The following is a 25,460-nucleotide window of genomic DNA, read 5'->3' as shown; positions in this document are numbered from 1 at the left end:
TAGATGTGCTGTCCTTGCACATAGGGGTCCTTGCCTTCGCTCCTTGTGATACGAGTAACTCTCATTTAAGTCAATAGCAATTATCCTTATTGTAAAGCAGGGGGAGAGAAGGTGGCACAGGAGCAGCTTTTCTTCCCTCTCCTCTCTCTGTTTTTGCAAACTGCAGGATTGAGTCCTAAAAAACCAAAACCATTTGTTGAAATTTCTAGTGCACCAAAAGTGACTTCGGTTTTATTTTATGGGGTTGGTATAGTGTCAGGAATTGGGTATTGTTCCTTTACATATTTTGTGAGCCCTTAAAAACTTTTTTTCTTGAAAAGTCAATAAAACATATTTAAAAATAGACCGAGAAGATGGTACGCTCCATGCAAAAGTTCAGTTGTTTAGGAAAAAACATCCTGTGATATACAGGCTTTTCTTTTGGTGGTCCTTGGTGGTGTTGGCCAAATAACTGTTGGTATCAAGGAGTATATTTTTGGTATTTATTTAAGGCCTCTAGGAAAGAGCCAGTGCTAACACCTTAAGTCAAGGAACAACAGTCCAAAAGCAAATAAAGCTAAATATCTACTGCCTCTCAACTGTAGAGTAGGGATATATGTGCAGAAATAGAGATCTTGCTGATAACTGTGTTTTTCAAGTAAACAACCACCGTCTAGACATATTTCCAGCAAGGGGATAAAGGGTTTTCATTTCAAATATCATTGAGCACTGAGCTGTGAAAGTGAAATTATGCAGAACTTGTTTCTCTAGTTTTTTTTTAAGGCTTTATCATATTTCTTCTCAGACCGTGAATTTCAGTATCTGCTGCCAAGGATCATTCAACTGGATTCTTGCTTTAAAAAGGGGGAGAGGGAGGAAGGAAGGAAGAGTTTTGGTTCCCCTCCATTCATGGAATTTGAAGGAAGAATATTGCCTTCATTCTTGCTTTTGGATGTGTAATTTGCATCACCATACATCTCATTATAAAATCAAATACTCTGCATGTGTATGGTTATGATGATGCAAGCCATATAGGTTTTATGCTCCCATTTTTCCTCATTGGTCAGCATGAACTTTCTGGACAGATTTTGCTTTCCTCTCTTAAAATAATAAGCTCTCTGCCAAACAAAGAAAATTAGAGCCCAAGTCAAAACTTCAGTAAAAATATAAATTAAGCAAATTTAATACAGTGTAGTATAGTTATTGATTTGTATGCAAAAAATCAAGGCTTGTACTTCAGAATGTGTATGTATGTAGGTGCCGACTTATACAATCGGCTAAGTGCATTATAGGGATGTTTTTGTCTTGTTTTAAACCATTGGGTTTGGCTATAGATGAGGGCAGCATACCTTTTAGATAGGAATAGCAAATTTCTTATCAGCCTTATAATGAAGGCACTCAGATACTGTGTTGATGGGGACAGCATAAAACTATAAGGCAGATTGACTATTGTATCATCTGGTACAGTACAGTTTTTAAAAATCGGCCATGTGTTTTTTGGCCTAAAGTTTTGTCCTCTGCTGTTTTCATCCAGTTTAAATCAACACCATTAGGGTTTGAAGAGGCAGAGCATGTAAGCCCTGGTCTACACGAGGACTTTAGGTCGAATTTAGCAGTGTTAAATCGATGTAAATCTGCACCTGTCCACATGATGAAGCCCTTTATTTCAACTTAAAGGGCTCTTAAAATCAATTTCCTTACTCCACCCCTGACAAGTGGATTAGCGCTTTAAATCGGCCTTGCCGGGTCGAATTTGGGGTGCTGTGGACACAATTTGATGGTATTGGCCTCCGGGAGCTATCCCAGAGTGCTCCATTGTGACTACTCTGGACAGCACTCACAACTCAGATGAACGATTGTTTGCTGTTGCTCTGACGCAGAGAGGGGTGACTGATGACACGGCTTACAGGGTTAGCTTACAGGGAGCTAAAATCAACAAAGGGGGTGGCTTTACATCAAGGAGTATTTCAGGCAAGACTTCACGGAGAGTTCCAATAAGAAATGGTGCACCTAAGTTATTGTTCTTATTGGAACAAGGAGGTTAGTCTGGCCTCTGATTGATACATGGCTAGATTTACCTCGCTGCACCTTCTCTGTGAGTGACTGCATTGTGACCTAGAGGAATGAGTCCCCTAGACGGGGGTGGGGGTTGGGGGGGTTTGCAAATGAGTACAAAACAAATCTGGTCTATTTCTTGTTTTGATCCACTCCATCTATCTTTTACATCTTTGGCTGGCAGCAGACGGTGCAGAAGGACTGCTAGCCATCCTCATCTCTTGTCTTCCTGGCAGAAGATGATGCAATAGGATTGCTAACAATCCATATCACCTGCCTGCTCACCATAAGATGGTTCAATAGGACTAACTGCAGGACTAAAGAGAATGACTTGATCAAGTCACTCCAAATTTAGTCCCTGCGCCCATGTCTGCCCAGGCGCTCCTGATCGACCTCACACAGGCGACCAGGAGCACCTCAGACATGACGATGACGGCTGTCAGTCCTATTGCACCGTCTGCTGCCACAAGGCAATGGGTTGCTGCTGCTGTGTAGCAATGCAGTACCGCATCTGCCAGCACCCAGGAGACATACGGTGACAGTGAGCTGAGCGGGCTCCATGCTTGCCGTGGTATGGCGTTTGCACAGGTAACTCAGGAAAAAAGGCGCGAAACGATTGTCTGCCCTTGATTTCACGGAGGGAGGGAGGGAGGGAATGGGGGCCTGACGATATGTACCCAGAACCACCCGTGACAATGTTTTAGCCCCATCAGGCATTGGGATCTCAACCCGGAATTCCAGTGGGTTGCAGAGACTGCGGGAACTGTGCGATAGCTACCCACAGTGCAACGCTCCGGAAGTCAACTTTAGCCTCGGTACTGTGGAAGCACTCCGCCGAGTTAATGCACTTAGAGCATTTTCTGTGGGGACACACTCACTTGAATATATAAAACCGATTTCTAAAAAACCGACTTCTATAAATTCGACCTAATTTCGTAGTGTAGACATACTCTAAGTGTTAAAATGTTCTCCATTTATAGAGAAAACCTGCTGTCATGTAGCACCCCTGAGTTGTAGGCTAGCTTCTGACTAGTAGAATCAGTTACTTATCCACATCGTGCTATCATCGGCAGGGTTTGTAGAGAGACATAGCTAGAGTATTCTTCTAGTGACAGCCACAGTCTGGCATGTACTTTATTATGTTAAGCTTGTCCCTCTGTTTTCCCCACCGCCAGTTTAGTACACAGGTCTTGCTTTTTTATAACAAGTCCTATTATATTTATTCTCAATTTTTAATAATTTAAAAAGACTTTAAATCATAAATCCTACAGAACATTTTCTCTACTAAGTGTAGCTGGATTAAAAACACAGATTCCTCTGCTCTAATGTTTTAAAGCAATATGAATTCCACGTGATATTCATTAAGACGGCTTAGAATTAGTGCCATTTTAAATGTTTTATACAGTATTGCCAAGGTCAGCAATCATTTTATAGATACCTGCAGTTTTTGGTCTACTGTTTTAGGGTTCATTTATAATTCATCAGCAAAAGACTACTAAGGCCTATTTGTATACTCTTTTAGGTACTAAATAGTGGGCCATTATTGCCAAATTCAAACCTTTTTGTCAGCTAAAATATGGGGGCAGCAAGGACATTGCAGTTCTTTTCCTATGTTGCATATGGAGTCAAGCGTAATACTGCTGTATGAAAGTTACCCTACCTTAATTGATGGACTGCAACAGAGATGCTCACCTGTAGTAACAGGATTTGTCTAGAAATAGGTTTCATTAGACATTCTGCTTCAAACGTAGCTAATGTGAAAATAAACTTATGCAGGGGTTCAATAAATGCAATCTATTAGTACTGATGTTTTTGACATACTAGCTGTTATCTCTAACAATTGTCAGTGGTTAGCTTTCTCTTGGTTTCTGATTCTTACAATTGTAAACATTGTTAGCATTCATGTGAACATTGAGAGTTGGGCTCTTAAAGAATTGTTGCTGATTTTCATTGTGCTCGATTTATCAAGGACCAAATGTGTTTCAGATCCACAGTTAGGCCACAAAAGACTTTTGCTGTTAGTTTGCCAATCGTATTCTGGGTAGTGAGTATTCGAACCTTTTCTTTTCTTTTCAGCTTTGTGGAACTCATTAAATAATTTTCTAACCTAACAATTATTTAAGTAGAACTGTACACAAAAATTGTTCTCTCTCTGTCTCTGTCTGTCTCTCTCCTAGGGCTTATCTACACAAATGCTTAGTTTGTACCAAACAGGCACTTACTATCTGTGTGGACCCTGCTGCTATGCACTAAAAGTCTCCTAGTGCCATTCAATCTACTCCTGTTTCAGAGCACTCCGCGGAACTTTTAATGTGCAGCAGCTGGGTCCACATGAACACTTAATCCCTGGCAGGCCAGCACAATGTAGACTTACATCTCAGCTTGCCGCAAAATATGTGTGTAGACAAGCCCTCAAAGAGGAGAGGGATGCAGGGCAAAGGAATTAAATGGGGGAGACTTCATGTTCCATAGCCACTACCAACTCCCACCCCTGCCACAGTGGCTTCTGTTGCCAGTGGCAAGTGACTACTTGAAAGTCTCCCACCTTGCCTCCTTGCTCCTATCGCAGTCCCAAATGTAGCTCTCCTGTACATTGCTGCAGGTTCAATCAGCAATCTGTTAGCTCAGGCTTTTCTGCTCTGTTCCTATGGCACATAGCTCAACTGTGGAGAATACCAGTGGCTGCCCATCCAGATCTGTGCCAAGCAATATGTAGTTTTCTGCTGAGTAGGAGGGGAGAAGAATTTAAAAACATGAGAACAATTTAAAAAACAAATGTGGAGGGGAAAAAATAAGACAAACAATGGGTGAGAAAGGGGACTGGGAAAAAGGAACCAAGTAGAAATGCTGTGTTGAGGTCAAATAAGTCCAATGAGCTCTTCCTGGGAAGGAATTTAGTGGGATTTATTCAGTTTATAGTACCCAAGAAAACTGGAGAGAGGAGGGCTGTTTGAGATCTGAAGGAGTTCAGCCTATGTGCCAATGTGTGTCCCTAATATTTTGGGGCAGGAGGGCCTTCCAACCAGTACCTCTGAGGCCACTGTGCCATATGAGTTCCCCACATGCCTGATATCCACTAGATAGGAAAGCTCTTCAAAAATTGTTAGAGGAAATTCATGAGCTGAAATTAAGCTGAGCAGAAAGATCCCTGCAGCAGACTTTTCAACACAACTTATATCTGCTTTTAGCTCTATAGGATGGCATGGGGACATGGGGGTTTCTGCAGGCAGACAGCCTCTGCATGCTGGGGAAGAGGGTCCCTGCAAACCCTGATAAGCCAGGCAGAGTGGAGAAAAGGATTAAGTAAGGCCTGGGAGTGGAGTCGGGGACTATTAGATAAATATTTTAAATGTATCCAGTGACACAAAATCATTGTTTGGGGAGTGCAGTGCAGGTGCTCAGCATGCAATCTTCCCATACATAGGTTGGAAGGTCCCTCTGGTGCTATCTGCAATTTCACAATCTGGAAATCCCATGTCTCGCTACTCCTCCTGAGTTCCCCATGCAAAGTCTAATTACTTGGGCTTTGCGTGATATGGGATGAATTACATCTAGAATTAGGAGAGTATACACAAGGCATCTAACGAGACAATTTCTGGCCTAAATACCAAATGAAAATGTTATGCTTTTGGCCTTCTGGCAAATGAGTTTTAACACTCAGAAATGGATTTTAAACAAATGCAATTACATAATTTTGTTCTTTAATATTGACAGTTTCAGATAATAAAGTCCTCAGGCAGTGAAAATGCCAAACTCGTTTTCATAGCTGCCAAGTTTGGTACAGCTCCATGTGTGATGTTTATACAAAATAGTGAAATAATTTGATTATTTTCTAAATAAGTTGCATATAGCCATAAACTTCTGCTTAAAAAATTGTGTGGGATGTATGTAGTGCTGCTAAAGGGCACACTGGTCCTGCTGTATGAGTTCTTTCTCTTTTTCTCTGTATGAGTTTTCCATGAGATGTAGGACAGACCTGCCAAATTCATAAATGTCACATGAGATGCATGACACTTGGTGGGTCTCGATTTTCGTCTCCTGTGCGCCCTGATCCCAGATGCTAGTAGTTTCTTCTGATAAGGAAACAATATGTCAGAATTTTGAACGCAGCCTTCAGTCTGGAAGGAAATAAGAGTCAAATCCCAGCATAGCTCTCTTTCGATGCCTTTTGACAGTTACAAATGCTTTTCTTTCAAGAAATATCAAAGAATAATCTGGGTTAAATAGTCTTTACTCCAGTATAGATGACATTTCCATACCTCTTCTCATTGGTTAAATGGTTGTGGGTTTTTTTAAGGTACTGGACAAAACCACAGCTTTACATTCTTATTGGCCTTCCCTTTTATTTCACAAGTAAAATTTTCACTCAACTGAGCTCTGCTTGTACTCTAAAGCCTCTGCATTTCAAGCTTCTTGGGGGGCCTGTGTGTGTAGTTTTAAAGGCATGCTTCAAGATTGTGCTTGCTGCTTCTTGCAAACGTACAAGAGCAATGTGTGTCTTTTGAAATCTTGCCTCGTGGTAGGATATTGAGCTTGGCTTAAGAACATAAGAACGGCCATACTAGGTCAGACCAAAGGTACATCTAGCCCAGTGTCCTGTCTTCCGACAGTGGCCAATGCCAGGTGCCCCAGAGGGAGTGAACAGAACAGGTAGTCATCAAGTGATCCATCCCCTGTTGCCCATTCCCAGCTTCTGGCAAAAAGAGTCTAGGGACACCGTCCCTGCCCATTCTGGCTAATAGCCATTGATGGACCTATCCTCCATGAATTTATCTAGTTCTTTTTTGAACCCTGTTATACTCTTGGCCTTCACAACATCCTCTGGTAAGGCGTTTCCACAGGTTGACTGTGCGTTGTGTGAAAAAATACTTCCTTTTGTTTGTTTTAAGCCCCTTATTTCCCTTTAGTCTTTTGGGTGCAATAATTTTACATGAATACACATCCCTGTTATGAGTTGTGTGATCACCAGCAGTATACCCCTTTGCGTCAGGGACCAGAGATGTAAGGCTTCATCTCCTGCGCTCCCAGTAGTGGCCTCTGTGTGCCATTCAGCCCTCTTGCCGAGAAGCATCTAATTCAGGTCCCTTTTTAGGGTAATGAAAGCTCAGACAAATCAGCCCTTCCTCTGGTCTCTGACTTCAGTCTTCTTTCGCAGCTGTTTTGGAGTGACTGTCTTCTTCCCTAACTTTGGTATTGAGCCCTGGGCCTCTCGGACTGCATCTTCCAGAGGCATCTGTTCTCCTGCAGACTCTGCTTCAAGCCCTTTCACAAGAGTCCCAGTGGTTCCTTCTTCCAGACTGAACTTTTTTGAGGCAAAGGTGGTCTATTAAGTTATCATCTGAGGTCTGTTGGTCCAGCACCCTGTGGCTGAGAAGCAACTAATTAACCACAACACAGGTGCAATAGATGTTGGCTCCAGTTAGTTATCCCTTCTATCCTGTGATGGGGTTTCACCCTATCACAATCCTATTTTCTAAATTAAAAACCATTTCCCCCACTATGAACTTTTCTCCAAAAGATTTGGATCTCTTGTCTACAGTAAAAATACTATTCTAATTAGAAGTCAGCCTGTTTATACACCTTATTCTTGCTGGATGAAATTTGACGCTGTGGAGAGGGCCACTCCAAGGTCTGTGCCCCCATTTAAGCCCTACTTTTAAGTGATGGTGCTTTCCATGAGATTGGTAGGAAGCTGTTTCCAGGTGTCAAAGTGAGACTGGGAGCAGGAGAGTGCAGCACATGGGGAATGTCCCTTCTGCCTCTGGATTGGATTAGCAGCTCTCCCAGTAACTAGCCTGTTCTTTGGCTGGTGCAATGAGAGCTCCATTCCAATTCCAATCTACTCTAGCCATTGGTTATTTGGAGCTATTTGCAGTGAATCATATTGTTCAGTACTGTAGCCTGTACTCAGGCACCAATGTAAGTGAGCATTTGAACATAAATAACATTGAATCTTGCTGCTGATATAAAAATATCTTTGAACTAAAAAGACAGCCATTTATGTAGCAAAATGTTTTTACAGGGTATGACAGTTAACTTTGTTTTTATTGCATTTTTTTATCCTACAATATGAAGTCTGGTACTTTTTTCTTTTCAAATAACACACAACATTTTTTTTATATCTAATCAAGTTAAAGATGTACTGACAGATTTTTTTGCTTTGTTTTTGTTTAATGCCCACGCTATACTAGGCACTTTATGAGTAAGTATGAAGAAAAGGCCCTAGCCTGATAGAGCTTGTAGTCTGATCCTAGGGATCTGCCAAGTGTGAAGAACAAATGTGCAATCAATTCACTAGACTTTTATACCTTGAGTTAAGAAAGACCTATCTGTAGTATGTTATTTACACATGGTAGGATGAGACAACAGAGAAAACAGTGAATTTACCATGGAATTGCTATAAAAGAGCACAGACAAAGGAAAAAGTAGAGCTTGTTGGAAAACTTAAGTGAAAACTGGAAATGAACACTTCTGTGAATTTTTTTCTTCCGTTTACTAACTCTTAAAATTATATTTATAGCTGAGAACCTTTTACCTTCATTGTACCTAAGCACCAGTTCACTCTAAAAACAGTCATGTTTTAGTAACCAATTTGTGACATGCTTATCTCCGTTCCAGTTATGAAGACATACCGGTAGTAATGTGGAGACGAAAAAGTCACACAACATAATCATGTGTCAGCTGAGTTTGTGACTGCATCTACCTCACCATGTTTGGATGTTGCATTCAGAAAAAAATCGGGGCATCTATTCTTTAATTAAAGTTGATTGAATTTTTTTGAACTCTGTGTGTGTGTGTGTGTGTGTGAACAATTAGCCTTTTTAAAAAGAAGTTAATGAAAAACAGGTTTTTGGTAAATGAAAACCTATGATAACCAGTTGCAAATATATTTTTGGAAAATTGAAAAATAAATAAATAAAAATACTTTAAAAATACAAAATGGGTCTATTTCAAACACTCTGACTTTGTCTGCACTGGAAAGTTATACATCCCCCTAGCCTGGACAAAGTTATGCTGGTGAACTGATGCTTTATACAGGTATAGCTATTTATGTACAGGAAGTGGAGTAGTTGGAATAAGGCACCTTTGTATAACTTTGTCCACACATAGCTGTACCAGCACAAATGCTGATCAGAAAAGAAAAAAAAAAACAAAACCCAAAACAAAAAAACCAACCCTACACTTAACTAACATAGTTAGACCAGTACAGCTTTCAAGAGTAGACCAGCCCTTTGAAATGAAAATAACTTCACAGTTTTTAATGAAAATAGGTTTTTACTTTTCAGCGAGTTCTATCAATGACACCTCGGCAGGGATAGATTGCTCCGAGGGTGTATATGCACAGCAGCTCCATCCGGACACCCGGCAAGGTGCTCTACGATGTCCTAATTGCTGCCCAGAGAGCTGTAAAGAAGGAGGGGTGGCCCTACTGGCTGCACGGGGATAGTTTAAGGGATCAGTTTACATGGGAAATAAAACAGTGTTTAGAACTGGTTACGGGAGGAGAATAGAGAGCCAACTTAGCTTTCTGGCCAGGATGCCATACATCTACTGTGTATTAATTATGTTGTGTGTGGTCACAAACCATTTAGAGGCAATATGTTCATTCGCTGATTACAAACTAGATTAAAAGTTGTAGTGTAGAGCGAAGGCCTAAGATTAGAAATATATTTTTTATCCTTTTATGTTAGACAGCAGTTAGTGAAATTAACTATACGGTTTCCTGTAAATAGTCAAGCAGTATTGACTGAATAGTACTGTAAACACTTTTAAAAGTTTGCTCTAGCAAGAGGCAAGCTGTGGCTTCCGTTTTTCTGCTAAACTCTTGTTCATTTCATTACTTCATTTTCCCCACCAACTGTCTCTTTGTCCATCTGTCACATGCTGTCTGTAACCTAGATTGCAAGTTCTCTGGAACTGGGATTGTCATTTGTACTATTTGTCTGTACAGTGCTAGCACAGGGGGCCATAGTGGGGAGGTTCCTAGGTGTTACCCCAATACAAATAACAGCAGTCACCTATTTTGAAGCTGACTAGGTGTCAAATGTGTGTATGATGCCCCTAACTCTGCAATTTTCTGTTCAATATCTTAATACCCAAGAGCCTCATTTGAATTGCAAACTAAAACTATATTTGTGTTTGGGTTTTTGGGGAGGGGAGGGGAGTGTAGATAACATTCAAAAGGAAATTTTTGCACTAAATGTATATATTTACCTCCGTCTCTTCTTACTCCACAAACTACATTTGCCACTGTACTTCCTCTTCCTATCCCAGCACTCCTAGAAGCATTAGATGGTAGAAGTGCTAAGGGTCTCCACCAGGAATAATAATATTTATACCTGATTATTTTTTTCAGGTTACAGAGGTGCCAATAATTGTAATTTTCAAAACACTACAGATCAAAAAGTGGTATTGTTTATAGTTCCTTTTTGATATGCTCAGCCTCAAGAGAACCCATTCCCAGGCTAACATAATTCTAGGCCCCGTGTTGAACCAATATTTACTTGTGAATTATTTGATAGATCTCAGGAGCATATAGATTGTTGATCTATAACTCATCTGTTTGAAGCCTTTTATTCAGTAGTAGCTCCTCATTTTTCCCTCTCCTCCTTTATGCGCAATCTCAACTGCATAAATGTTGACATATATTTTATAAAATCATAATTTATATTTTCTCTTCAATCTTGCAGACCTTGTAAATCTTTTGAGCATCTCACTGTGGTTGGTAATCTGTGCTACCAAGTACAAAGAAAGAAAATAAGTATGCTGTTTGCTTTCCTTCCTTCGTACAAATAGGCAGTGTTCTGATCGAAAAGTGACAGATTATTGCCAGCAGTGAAAATACAGATTCAGCAATAAAGATAACTTTAACAACTACGATAGCAATGTAAGAGAAATACTTGGTGTATATTTATAAAAGTTGAGGTGTGTATATTGCAGTTGGTCAAGCTTTATAAACCTTGTCGATTTCAATGTATTAACACTTCTGAGACATAACAGGTAGTCATGATGTTTGTCTTTAATAGAAAGAACCAGTTTTTCTTTTGCCATAACAGTCCATAGTCTGCCATCCATGCAGTGATGAGACCACTGCTGTTTTCCATTTTCTGGATTTCCTTTTTTCCCCCCCTCCATGACAATATGGAACTCGACTGTGCTGAGGCCCCCAACTGTTTCGTGGTTTGTTGTATCATAAGCAGTATTTCAGGCTCTAGTTCTTGGAGATATTACATTCTGGATGCAGAGGGAATGTCAGACATTTTATTTCAGCAAGATAACTTGAGTCCAAACCAGTCCTGCCATATCTGCTACTATATCCCCTCTTCTTAGAATTCTCTTTAGGTGACTGGAACTTCTGTTTCTGTTCACTTTGTTGCTGATTTAGTAGATCTGCTGTTGGAAACCAGTTCATATATTGTGGCTGTGATTGTGGATTACTGTGATATCTACTTGGGTACAGCTTTGAATTCTTTCTTACATTACTGTGTGGCAACTTCAGATGCATTGGCTTGTTCAGTAGATGAAGGTCACATATGTATATAAAAGTGCTATCAACTCTCATTTTCTTAGTCACCTTGTTCTTTCTCTGACCTGTGATTCTCCCCCCCCCCCTCCCCCCCCCTTTGCCTCCTCTGGATTGTTCACACTTTTCTTCCCTGTTCAGCATTTGCCCTCTAGGTATCATTATTTCCAAAGATATTCCGTAAAAGATGCTAAAGATGTTTCTGATTCCACCTTTCTTAGCTCTCCCTGATACGTTGGCTTTCCTTTCAAAAGAAACTTTCTCAGTCCTGTTATTGTCTTTAAGATAATGAGCCATAAAAACTGAACGGCGTTTGTTTTAAGCAAGCTAGTTGCAGGACTCTGGTTCAGTGTGCGCTAATCAGTATGGTCTTCTCATATGTTGCAATAATGTGACACCTTGGCATCTCCTATATAGGTGGCCTGCTCATCTCATACCATCAGCAAAATTATAATCATGTAAATCAAGTTTGAAAGTTGTAAAGAACCTGCTGATAGAAGCTCAGTAATTTTAGTCATCATCCCAGGTGGGAATTTTTTAAATTGTTGAATATAAAAACTGTTAAACACTGCATATTAGTAGAAACTTTTGGACATACAGATCATGCACATTTCCTTATTTGTTTATAAACCAACTAAGCAAATGGTACAGCATCAGTCAAAGCAATAAATCAGAATTGGGTGTGTAGCAAGATCAGATTATGTGACAGATCAGAAAAAGTGGGCCAAGCATTCATACTATAATTCACTTTTTTCTTTTAATTTGTAGGGCCTGTGTTTGCGTCGAAGGGTGGGTGGGTGGATGAATATGGAAGCCATGCAAGGTACTAATCTTTTAGCTTCTTCTGAAATGTGTAATGCAAAACTTTCCATTTCTGTAAAATAGCTTGCATTTTAAGACTGCCAGATTCTCACTACTCAGTGCTTTTCCTGCAAGGATCAATAGTTTTACGTAGTTATTCATTCAGTTTCCTAAATTTCTAAAACTGATTTTTGTGCTGAAATCTCCTCCAATAGTTTTACTATGTTCTCACTCTTGTAATCTCTTTTCCTAAATAAATGATTAATCTGCTGGGAAACTGGAATCAGATGTTTTTGAACTGGCTGGCAGTATTGTATAAAATAGCTTCCAGAGCAGTCGGAGGTCCAAATATCTCTTTTGTGCAGCACTCTTGAGTTATCATTCCTTTGTCTCAAAAATGAATTCCTTCTTGGGATCCACTCTTAAGACTGCTACATTTTAGAGAAACAAATTTAACCTGGAAGACTTTATTAATTTCTCACCAACATCAAAACTCCCTCCAGAGCAAAGTTTCAAACATTTGTTAATTGCTTGAAAGATGCTGTCCGTCTTCAGTAATGCTTAGCTATCTGAGAAGCTCTAGTTTAGTTTCAGTTCTGACCATACTACCAAAATGGTGCTTATTAGGTATTGTGAGTTTATCTACCAGGCTTACCTCTGCTCCTTTGGCCTTCATCCAACTTGAATTCTCTGTTGCATTAGACTTTTACGGTGAACAAAATATTGGCTTGACTGCATTATGCACTAATGACTATTAATGGATCTCTTGGGTTCAGTGCTTGGTTTTTATCACCAGTCTGTCTTAATGAGCTCAGTTCACTACCATTCATAATAGTCTCACTTATGATCCCATCATTGCTCAGCATGAAGATGATTCACTGCTCGGTTTCGTAGCATTAACAAGATACTTTAGCAAGAATTTTTCTTTAGAATGAGGTGGGCTGTAATTTCTATAGTGCATTGAACTGGGACTCAGCAGACCTGGGTTCTATTCCTAGCTCTGCCACAGTTCTGCTGGGTGACCCTGGGCAAGTCACTTCACCTCTTTCTGCCTAGTTTCCCCATCAGTAAAATGGTGGTGATGTTAGTGACTTCCTTTGTAAAATGCTTTGAGATCTGCAGATGAACGGCTACATAAGAGGTAGGACTGTTATCATTTATTCTGACTCTGAGAGTCCAGTAATTATATCATGTGTATCATCACATCTACCTAATATCTCATTTTAGATTTTGAAGAACTTAACTCCAAACCTGATATGAAGAAAACATTGCTCCCAGCCTTGTCATTTTAAATGACTGATGGAAGCTAAATTGTTCCTCCAAATAATATGCTCCTGGCGGCTGTGTTTGGTAGGGAGGGAGTCCTTGCTTTGTGATAAAATGTTGCCATTAGTGTCTAATGGAGTCTTAATTAATGACTTATGGGAAACATTCATTTTAGTTCTATAGGTGGATTTTGGGGCTTAATTTATAAATGTTTTAAAACCTTTTGAGATCCTTGGGTAGTGTCTCTTAAAAAAGAGAGAGAGAATATTTACAATTCTCTACTGGGGGACACTGTCTAATAAGATCATGCATGAACTCCAGTTAATTGAGAATGTTGCTATATTCCTTGTGAGAGGGCAAATTATCAAAATGCACTCTGACCATTTGACCACTGGCTGATTACTAGTCCAACAAAGTATCAGTTATGGAATCAACTAAAAATTAGATAAGATGAAGTGTTTTGGGTTGTTGTTTTTCTTAATGGACATAACTGACCTTTCAACCACTTACCGTATATACTTGCCCATTAGCCAAGATGGAGAGGTAAAAATGGCAAAAACTCCATGACCCTTTCATAAGCAGACCCTATATTTTAGGGGTTGGCAAACTTTGGCTCCTGGTCCATCAGGGTAAGCTGCTAGTGGGCCTGGATGTTTTGTTTACCTGAAGCGTTCGCAGACACGGATCCCCGCAGCTCCCACTGGCCACAGTTCACCGTTCCCAGCAGATGCTCCAGGTTAGCAAAACTTCCTGATCCACCAGCGGCTTACCCTAAGAGGCCGGGAGCCAAAGTTTGCAGACCCCTGCTATATTTTTAAAGTTGGCATCACAAAAAACACTCAAGTTTTGCTGGAATTATTTTAATGTAATCTAACGAAAAACCTGTTGTTATTATCACCTTCAAAATTATAGTCAGTGTTTTAAATATCCATTTACTGATATTAAAGTCTCATATTATTCTAAGGTACTTATTTAAAAAGTCTTAAAATCCTTCAAAGTCCGAAACAGTTAATTAAACTCTGCTTCAGTCACAGCTGTTACCTGCATTGTCATCGTAGATGTTGGCAGTGTCATCTTCAGACTCATATTCCTTCTCATCATCAGCCTCTGTTGAGTCGTCATCATCAGATATGGCATCGTCTTCTGACCCGTCAAGCGCATTGCTGATACAGCATTTCTGAAATGATTTTTCTGTCATTTCCAAGGGAATGGACTCCCACGCGTCCTTGACCCACTGGGCGACCAGATTGATTTTGGCTTCATAAGATTCCTGCCTTTTGTCAACTTTGCCATGCCTGAGCACATCCATTCAGACTACATTTTGCGTAGCCTGTCTGTAAAGGGTTTGTTCAGGCAGATGTCAAGTGGTTGTAGAACAGAAGTTAAGCCTCCAGATATTACAGGCAAAGTAGTTTTCATTTTTTTGGCCACATTTTTCACCTCATCCATCTTGTGAGCCCTGAACATGTCCCAAATGAGCATAGCAGATTTCTTGAAAAGTGCTCCTGGTCTCTTATTCCACACTTTTTTCTCCAGCCATTCAATAGTCCCACTTTCATCCATCCATCCATCCCTTTTCGTGTGCATGTACAATGACACCAGCACGAAATTCCATGTTTTTAGGCAAGGTTTTTCTTTTAAAAATAACAGGAGGGAGCTTTGATCCATTGGCCAAACATGATGAAACCAAGGTAAAATTGATTTTTTTCATGGCCAGTGGTTTTAATTAAAACTGTTTTTTCACCAACACCTGTTACCATTCTGTTGCTCGGAAAATCGAATGTCATCAATGTTTCGTCCATATTTTCTGTTTGTTCAATTCAAGTTCAAATGCATATTCCTTTCAATATTTTATAATAAACCTTTGGGGAAAGGTTCGATTTTTTTCTTCCGGATCTCTTGGCAGCTTTTGCGCTATCTTTGTTTGCTGACAGAGACCATGATGGTTCATGAAGCGAGTACACCAACCTGCTGATGCGACAAACATTGACGGCTTTACTGATTTGTATTTGTCATCTTTTGACATTTGCAGAGCACGCAGACAAATTCCAGTTCTAGTGACAACGTACCCATTTTGTCGACATTCAACAACCCAATCATTGAGATCTTTCTTCAGCTCAGGAAATGAAGCGCACCTCATTGGACATTTTTTTTCTTGCTTCTTGGCATGTCTTTTAGTGTTGTTTTATTTTTTCGCCGTTCTCTTACTTTCTTCTCATTGATACAGAATTCACAAGCAGCGGCGCAATTATTGTTTGCTTCTGCATATTCAACAACTTTAAGTTTGAACGCTGCATGATAAGCAGACTGTTTTCTTTTGATTTCACAGTTGTTCATTTTAAATACTAGTATGAAAATATTAGAAAATAATAATTTAGTTATAGATTTCGTAGGACTTTATGTAGGAATGTCACCTGCTTTATCACTGTCAAGTTATAATTGTTCTTTGTTTATTTCAAAGCAGCCCTGTAGATTGGCATGTCTGGGCAATAACAGGCTATTTCAATTTTATTACAGAATCCATCAATTCTGTGTGTTATGTTTTCAGATTGGCTCGAGACTCACGAGGTCCATTGGTAGAAATGCATGAAGAAATCAAATTACACAGTAGCAGACTGACACCAGTGCCATAGTACTATCGTTCATTGTATTTTTCTGATTGGCTCGTAAGGTGAAGCATTTTGTGAAATGCATGGGTCAAATGTCATGCAGGTCTGCAGCACTGCTCTTTTAGCATTCATTTCAAGCCAATCTAGTCCACTAAACAAATACTTTTCAGCTTTAAAAGGCTGCAATATTGACAATAAAATTACTTTACAATCAATATAAGTACTCACTATAAAAATAATTATAATATAGTCCTGTAGTAGAACAGTACTAGGAAAAGCAAACCGCTAGTACTAGGAAAATTGAACTTTAGGGAAGCCCTTTTTTTAAGTGGTTTGTTTACATGGACATGAACTGAGAAAAACTGTATAATTGATATCCATACATTTTATTTACATTAATACTTCTTTTATCTCAATTATAACATAACAAATATACAATTTAAGTAAAAATTAAAATGTTAACAAATTTTTAAAGAAGTGACTCCAGAATTGATGTTCCATCATCAGCGATCTACAACAGGGGTTGGCAAACTTTGTCTCCTGGCCCGTCAGGGTAAGCCGTTGGCGGGTCGGGACGTTTTGTTTACCTGGAGTGTCCGCAGGCACGGAGCCCCTCAGCTCCCAGTGCCCGTGGTTTGCCGTTCCAGCCAATGGGAGCTGCAGGAAGTGGCGCGGACCGAGGGATGTGGTGGCCACCACTTTCCTCAGTTCCCATTGGGTGGGAACGGCGAACCACGACCACTGGGAGCTGATGGGCTCTGTGCCTGCGAACACTCCAGGTAAACAAAATGACAATGTATTGGATATTCAATTCAATAATTCAGAAGAGCTTAAAATCATCAAATTTTGGTGTAGACCTGTTGATAAGCCGACCCCGGCTCTTTGATGCTTCACTTTTTTTACCAGAAAAATTTGGCTTATGAACGAGTATGTATGGTATATTCCTGATCATGCAAGACGCTTCTTATAGACCTACAGAGAGATGGCCTTCATTGTACAGAATCTTAGTCTGTACAGTTAGCTTTTGATGAAGTTGCTTCAGGCAAGATCATCATGCCTCTTATATCTAGACAAAAAAGCACAAGTTTTCAACTTGGCTTTTAGTGTTTAGATGAAATCATAGTCATATGTTTCAATGTTTTATGAGCTGTTACACATGAGGTTTTGTACAGCATTTTTTAGTGTTCTGCATGAAAGGTGTAATATACAGTAAGTGGACGGTGCAGGAAGCCATGCATGCCTGATTAAAGAAAATAAAGTTTTTTCCCTAATAGAAATGAGGAATTGTACAGAAATACATACATTCCTTAAATATTACATATCTAACACTGCTGAAATCACTGAGACCTCATTATCTGCTAAGTTTCAGAGGAACAGCCATGTTAGTCTGTATTCGCAAAAAGAAAAGGAGTACTTGTGGCACCTTAGAGACTAACCAATTTATTTGAGCATGAGCTTTCGTGAGCCACAGCTCACTTAGCTGTGGCTCACGAAAGCTCATGCTCAAATTATCTGCTAAGTACATGTTAGTTACTACCTGTCATCTTAAACTTTTTTAAATTAAAAAAGATAGTGATATAAAGTCAAGTACTTTAGGTTCTGAATTTTAATAATCTTTTTGAAGTTTTCTTGTTTTCTTTTCAAGTTGCACATCCTTTGGGTCGTACACTGTGGGTGGGTGTGTATGTTATATATGTTTGTTTAATATATATTATGCATGTGCACGCATAAACAAGCAGCTTTTGGGCTGAAACTTTACTCACTTTCAGTATTGAATATCCTCAAATTTCTGCTCACACCAACATCTGGGGTAAGCTTTCCTTAATAACAATAACTGTTGTTTTTGTACTGAGTTCACTCCCTGATTTCTTCATTCTGTGCTCTCACTTAAGTCACAGCATAATACCTGTGGATGTAAATGGGACTAGGGTCCAGCCCTAAAAGTACCCAATGCTGGGGGGTGGTTTATTTATTTATTATTTGTATTTTAGCAGTGCCTAGAGAAGACAACCAAACTCAGAATTCCAGTGTGTTAAGGGCTGTAAGGTTTCAGAGTAGCAGCCATGTTAGTCTGTATCTGCAAAAAGAACAGGAGTATGCATCCAATGAAGTGAGCTGTAGCCCACAAAAGCTTATGCTCTAATAAATTTGTTAGTCTCTAAGATGCCACAAGTCCTCCTTTTCTTTTTTAAGGGCTGTAAGAGACAGTTCCTGTCGCACAGAGCTTAAACTCTAAATAGACAAGACCAAAAGGTGGGGGGAAACAGAGGCACAGCTCCGCTTTCACAATGTTACTAACATTTCAATTACAGTGAAAATGGCATTGCATGCTTTTTCCATAACTTACATTAAATCTGCCATATACAGGTCCCACAACAATTTGGGTAAGGGCCTACTGGAACACAATGAAGGAGCAAAGTAGTTTGAATATTGCCCAGTGGTTTGCCTAAAATTATCCCTATATGAAACAGTGCAGAAACCACACAAACTTCCACCTAGTATGTGATATTTACGGAGGATGCTGTGACTGACCACAGGCTCTTCATGGCTGTCTCCTACTCTCTTCTACTCGGAGAGCCAAAATCCTCCTTTTCACAGCACTCCAGATTTGAAGACGCACAGTGTGTGCTCTTTTAACCCCTTGGCGCATATCAGTTTTTTGTGGTCTAGGACATCTAGAGTAGATTCTGGCTTCTTGTCTGGTGGTGGTGTATATCTCTAAAGGTTGTCAGTAAATATTTTTAGCACAGGTTGGTTAAAGACTGGGTGTGAGATTTTCAAAATCACTTAAATGAGTAAAAAGAAAAGGAGGACTTGTGGCACCTTAGAGACTAACCAATTTATTTGAGCATGAGCTTTCGTGAGCTACAGCTCACTTCATCGGATGCATACCGTGGAAACTGCAGCAGACTTTATATACACACAGAGAATATGAAACAATACCTCCTCCCACCCCACTGTCCTGCTGGTAATAGCTTATCTAAAGTGATCAACAGGTGGGCCCAGTGGGGTGGGAGGAGGTATTGTTTCATATTCTCTGTGTGTATATAAAGTCTGCTGCAGTTTCCACAGTATGCATCCGATGAAGTGAGCTGTAGCTCACGAAAGCTCATGCTCAAATAAATTGGTTAGTCTCTAAGGTGCCACAAGTACTCCTTTTCTTTTTGCGAATACAGACTAACACGGCTGTTACTCTGAAATCTTAAATGAGTAAGGAGCACAAGTCCATAAAAGTCAATAGGACTTGTGCTCTTTACTCACTTGGGTAGGATCTTCAAAAGCACCTTTTACTCCTCCTGACTCTGCATATGTAGATGCTGTGCTAAACTAAGAGTATGTATAGTATAAATAAAGTGTATCTCTAGTTTTATTATCTGAAAAGCAGCAGTTGGAACTAAAAAAACATTTAAAGTAATTACACAGTCAGGTTCCAGGTGAGGCATTTTTCATAATGTGCTATAAAGGATTAAAAGTATTCTGAAAAAATGTGAGAAGAAATTATAAACTGAAAGATTTGTGTTGGGTTCATTAAATGAAATCTAATTAAGGTTTTTTAATGTATTTTCTTACTTAATGGAAAAAGTACTGGCATGGATGTGCTCTGGTGGAATGAAGAGAGAATAGTCCTCATGTCTAACACAGAAACACCTGTATGTGAATTAAAATGTTTAGCAGACTTTATTAATGGGGAAAACTTAAAAAAAAAAAAAAGTACAAAAATATCTAGAATTTTGAAATGCTTTATATGTTGAAAGCATTCTACCAACACTAACTCATTCCTCCTCATAACACCCCATCAGGTACGTGGGTATGTACTACCCATTCCCATTTTCAGGTAGGCTGTGACCAGAGTCCCCGGGAACCCCGCTGAGGTCACTCAATTAGGATGAAGTTCAAAGAATGGGGCAGATAATCCCCAAAACTGGTGGATATTCCAATACTTAGTTTTACCAAACTAGTGCAAAACAGCTTCTGTAACAGCATCTGATTACCCAGAAGCCAACAATCCAGTTCCCTTAAAGCAACCCAGCCTTAGGCCTCCACCCAGACACCCAAGGCAAATATGATGAGGATTACTGAAAATCTTATCCATCATATAAAAAAGTTCTAACAATCCCAAAGAATCAGACGCATTATCTCCCAGGTTAAGGAATATTCCAGATCTTACGCAAATACATGTTTGCAGCCAATTCTTATTAACTAAACTAAAATTCATTAAAAAAGAAAAGAGAGAGTGTTGGTTAAAAGATCAATGTACATACAGACATGATTACAGTTCTGAGATCAGATCCATGGTAGAGATGGTGAGTTTTGTAGTTGCGAAGAGTTCTTTCAGAATTAGTCCATAGGATATAGTCCAATGTCCATATTCAGGGTGATCCAGGGTAGGGAGATCTCAGCCTTATGCCTTAAGCTTCCCCTGCATGAATCATCAAGCAGATCTAAGATAAAAAGGATCAGGACCCTAGACATTCTTATACAGTTCCAGGCCTTCTTTGACAGCTCGGAGTCCTTAGGCAAACAATAGGCAATTATCGAGATTTTGAAGTAGACCTATTTCCTAAGCATCACTTGTAATTAGCTACAGGGATTAACATACGATAATTTATTCATTAAGCAGTTTATCACAAACTTTAAAGAGACATATAGACAATGACATTATTTCACCCAAGGTTCATCTAAAGGTTGTTAATCCCTTTTGATCTCTGAATCAACAGCTATAGTGATAGACAGGAACTGTCTGTTTACATGGCTAACATCTAACAAGATATGAGTACACACATACAATTAGTATCACCTCTAATTCTCTAACAATACAGGTTTGCATTCAAACTTTTAGCCCATCTACCATGGAATGGCCCTAATTACCATTTGCATACTTTTCTAACATGTCTCTAAAGGTTGGCTCTGGGTCATTTAGCCTGCAAGCTGCTTAATCCTTTCTGGCCATGCGTCACACTTTTTGAATCAGATTTGTTGCAATTATATAACAGTGGGAGTGTCCCTCTTGCTGCCCCCTCTTCCAGACCTCAAAGGAAAACTCAAGGAATATGAATCCTCACAAAGGAAGAAACCAAAGAAAAGGATTTATGTAAGATCATGTGAATTGAACCACCAAGATTTGTGCAGCTCTAGTTTTAGATATAAATCCAAATATGACAAAAGTTTATCCTTGGAAGGATAATGTGGATCTGTTTCTGTATGTCCTTCACTTGTTTTAGACCCAGGTTTCTCGATGACGTTACTGAGAATTATGTGATGCTTACACTCTGGTTATTACTCTACTAGTGATCTCTCCCCATTCTTTACATTTTAAGTTACTGATGTAGTATGTGATGCTGCCTCTTTAAAAAGTACTGTATGTGAGCACCACCCTTTCATATCAGCAGTGAAAACATTACATGCTGGGAAACTGAAAAGAAGAAATCTGCCTGAACCACAATATTGAACCTGCTCTCCCCAGCTCCTCTCTAAATTTTTTAGAAAAGCTGGGATCCACATCCTGATTCATTTGTTGATGTCATATGTTGTGGCTTAGTTCTATCTAAGAAGCTGACTCAGAACACCTGGAGTTTGGAGGAGTAAGTCTCCAAATCTGGATCTGTACTCTTACAGTTGAGTTCTGTCTATATAAAAAGCCATCCAGTAAATCTAGCAATATAGCTCTGTCTTCCATATTAGCTCCAGTCTCTCTTTGTAACTTTGTACTGTGTGTCAGCCTTACCACTTCCATGAAACTTTTGTTAAATTTTGTAGTCAGTGTATCTGATTTTTGGGTACTGGATAGACTGACAGAAGAAAGTAAGTTGCAACACTGAGAAAACAGTAACATAATAGATAGCCGAAGAGTAAAATTCATTCTTGAGTGCATGTGTGCACACTGTTCCAAAGAGATTATTGGAACTGGTTCTTTAATAAAGAAAATGTCTCATTTCCCAAAGGTGAGATCTGTGTAATGGACCGTGGCTGTGTAGGTACTGCCGTTTTCAGTGGGGATTGAACCCTGGAGATATTTACCACCAAAAGCACAGGCCTCTACACCTAGAACTAAAGGAGAACCCCTACATAACTGTGGGGGAAGTAGCTGATTGCATGGTCACTTTGGCTTGTTACTTGAGGAGGTTATGTGTAGTAAGCAATTGTATTACTCATGGACCATCCTGATGTGTTCATGGGCACAAGTCCAGGGAGGAAGGTACATGCACACAGAAATGCGTGTGTCTTGAAACCCAAATTTGTAGGTATCTGTTTGGGTGTGTACAAGCTCAAGCTGGGAACACACTCTTGAAAATTTGTAGGTTTTCAATAGTTAAGCCTAGAATAACACATGAAATGTGTATTAGAGTGTCCACTATCTTTATATTGTATTTATTTCCAGCCACAGCAGATTTCTTTGAAGTGCAGAGTTTGAAAAATTTACCTCACACCTCCTAGCCCCAGGACTAAGCCCAATGGCTAGGGGGGGAGGAGGTGGAAGGAGGGGGGATAGGTGTGCTGCTGTGTATCTCTCCTTCCCTCTAGTGGAACTTCCTGCTTTTTAACAGAATAAATACAGTGTATTTGATGGACAGTATGTTACCATTAACTTTCTGTTGAATTACTGTTTTTAAATGTAACTTACTAAATCTTTTGCTTTTTTGTGCTACCTTTCCCATCCTGACCTCACTCCAGTTTTTCTCTTTCATGTTCTATACCAGCTCATAGTATATTTTTCTACATTATTTTGATTGTCTGTACCCTCTTTCCCTTCTCTCTCAATCCACTTTCTTATGTTCTTTTCTTTCCTTACACTATGTGCTCCACCTTCTCCCCTGTGCTTTTTCTCATTTGCCCCCCAAAATCTTTTCTCTCTCCCCGCCCCCAAAACTCACTCATTCAGCTCTACCAACCTATTTACTTATTTGTAGGTCTTTAAAAAATTACTAGACACTTAACTGACAGAGGATTACACTAAAATGAGAGGCGCAACTGTCTGGAAACAAAGCTCAGTGATGGTATCTCCTCCCGACTCTCAAATATCAGGGAACAGGGAAAGTGTTGGGATTCCTATCAGGGTATTGTCTCTGAAACACTGGAGCTTAGATACTATGGTGATGAGTGGCAGTTTAAAACCCTGTTTGAGGGCTTCATCTTTGGTAGCCCCTGCTTTGTAGATGCCAGATAAATTTGAAGCTTTCCAGCCATTTTCAGGTTGCTGGAAGTAAGGATGAATATTTTTACAGGGCGTGCAAACTGCGTCACATGCTCACCTCCTGACAGCTGCAAGGATGGTTGTGCGAGAATCTGATCATTTACCATTTCCCATCCCTCTGATTTTTGATCTTCCTCTTTAGAGAGTAGTACCTGTGCTTACTTCAGCTGAAGAGTACTTAAAAGTGTATTCTTGTTAAGCCAAATAATTGGATCATTATCACTAAAGTTGTAGAAAGTAGGGTCTATGGGTGGATTTCATTTCGCACGCAGCGTGGCATAGTATAACTGCATTTCGTGACACCCAAATGCCAAAAGAAAAGGAGTACTTGTAGCACCTTAGAGACTAACCAATTTATTTGAGCATGAGCTTTCGTGAGCTACAGCTCACTTCATCAGATGTATACCGTGGAAACTGCAGCAGACTTTATATACACACAGCCAAGCTCTGCGATACAACCGCATTTGCTCCAACCCCTCAGACAGAGACAAACACCTACAAGATCTCTGTCAAGCTTTCTTACAACTACAATACCCACCTGCAGAAGTAAAGAAACAGATTGATAGAGCCAGAAGAGTTCCCAGAAGTTACCTACTACAGGACAGGCCTAACAAAGAAAATAACAGAACGCCACTAGCGGTCACCTTCAGCCCCCAACTAAAACCCCTCCAACGCATTATTAAGGAGTTTCATATTCTCTGTGTGTATATAAAGTCTGCTGCAGTTTCCATGGTATACATCTGATGAAGTGAGCTGTAGCTCACGAAAGCTCATGCTCAAATAAATTGGTTAGTCTCTAAGGTGCTACAAGTACTCCTTTTCTTTTTGCGAATACAGACTAACACGGCTGTTCCTCTGAAACCTGTCCAAATGCCAAAGATGCAAAAGAAGGAAAAATTGCTGTGGTCCCTTCATTCTGTTTTGTTGCTACAGCTTGATTCCTTTTTTTTCTTTCTTTGCAACTCCACTGGTTAGAGCAGCAGGTTCTGAACCAAAGGTGTGACCCAGCAGTGCTTTGTTAGAGATGTTTACAGGACTGCCTGCACCAGCTGAACAACCAGTAAAATTCCACTGTTGCTAAGATCCTGTGGGAACACAGGGCTGGGGAGAGGAGGAGGGACTCTCACCTTTCTTCCTTTTGCTGCATCTACTTCTGCCCCCTACCCCCCAAACACAGCACAGCTCACAAAGGCCTGTGGCATATGGATGGTAGGGGGGTGAATTTTCAGCCATTTTGTGGATCATAGAGGGGGTGAAGTTTGAGAACCACTGTACTAGAGAACAAATTTCTCCCTTAAATTGCCCATCTTTAGTGCATGCTTAGGACAGTTTTAAATTGTAGATATCTATACTTCTGTTTGTGTTTTGTGTTTAACTTTTTAAAATTTTCTAAAGTATTTTTTTCCCCTTCAGCTGATGGAGTCTGTGTGTTTAAATGCTTGGTTAACAGAGACACTGAATACTGTCGTGTGGGCAAAGAGTCTGTCCTAATTACACTGGGGTACAACAGTGCCTTACTCCAATTCAAGTCACATTCTGGTAAGTGCTTGCCGCATCACAGACATCTTGCATTTCTGAGAATCGTCTTTCTCTCCCTTTGCTGCTCTATGAATATGTTTACTAAAACTCCTCCTATCTTTTCCCTCTGTTCTACATTATCTATTACATACTGCAATATGTTCATGATCCATGTGACTTGACATATCACTCTCCGGTTCTAACCAGCGATTGACATACAAGGCAACCATTTTCAAAAACACTACCAGAAACCCATTCTTATTCTTGAGGACAGATAACAGTTGAATATGGTACTCTTAGCATTTCATCCTTGATAAATGTAAGACTCTGTGTGTAAGAGCCAGCAATTTTTTAATTGTCCTGAAAGCTGTCCTTACCTTAAGGCTAAGCTCTTCATCTGTACAATTATGTCATTAAATAGTTTTGTAATTCAAATGCTTTTGAAACCAGCAATTCCTTCCTGTTTTTAGCTTTTCTACCAAAATATAAGCATCTATGCGCATTGGTATACTGTAAC

General features: G+C 39.8%; 1 protein-coding gene across 3 annotated transcripts in view; it reads left to right on the top strand.

Moving 5' to 3' along the window:
* LOC125636961 (histone-arginine methyltransferase CARM1) overlaps positions 1 to 25,460 on the top strand; it is a 144,679-nt gene that overhangs the window by 28,003 nt on the left and 91,216 nt on the right. For 2 of the 3 annotated variants that reach the window (XM_048850897.2, XM_048850896.2), the window contains exon 2: positions 24,839 to 24,964. The exons of the other annotated variant lie outside the window; for it this stretch is intronic. In XM_048850897.2, the coding sequence (XP_048706854.1) occupies positions 24,839 to 24,964 (126 nt within the window). The remainder of the gene's footprint in view (positions 1 to 24,838; positions 24,965 to 25,460) is intronic. 3 annotated transcript variants of the gene reach the window in all.

This window comes from Caretta caretta, chromosome 5, assembly GCF_965140235.1.
Source record: "Caretta caretta isolate rCarCar2 chromosome 5, rCarCar1.hap1, whole genome shotgun sequence".
In the NCBI taxonomy this organism is placed as follows: domain Eukaryota; kingdom Metazoa; phylum Chordata; order Testudines; family Cheloniidae; genus Caretta; species Caretta caretta.
The sequence above is the reverse complement of the archived record's forward strand: the minus strand, read 5'-3'. Positions and strand labels throughout refer to the sequence as shown.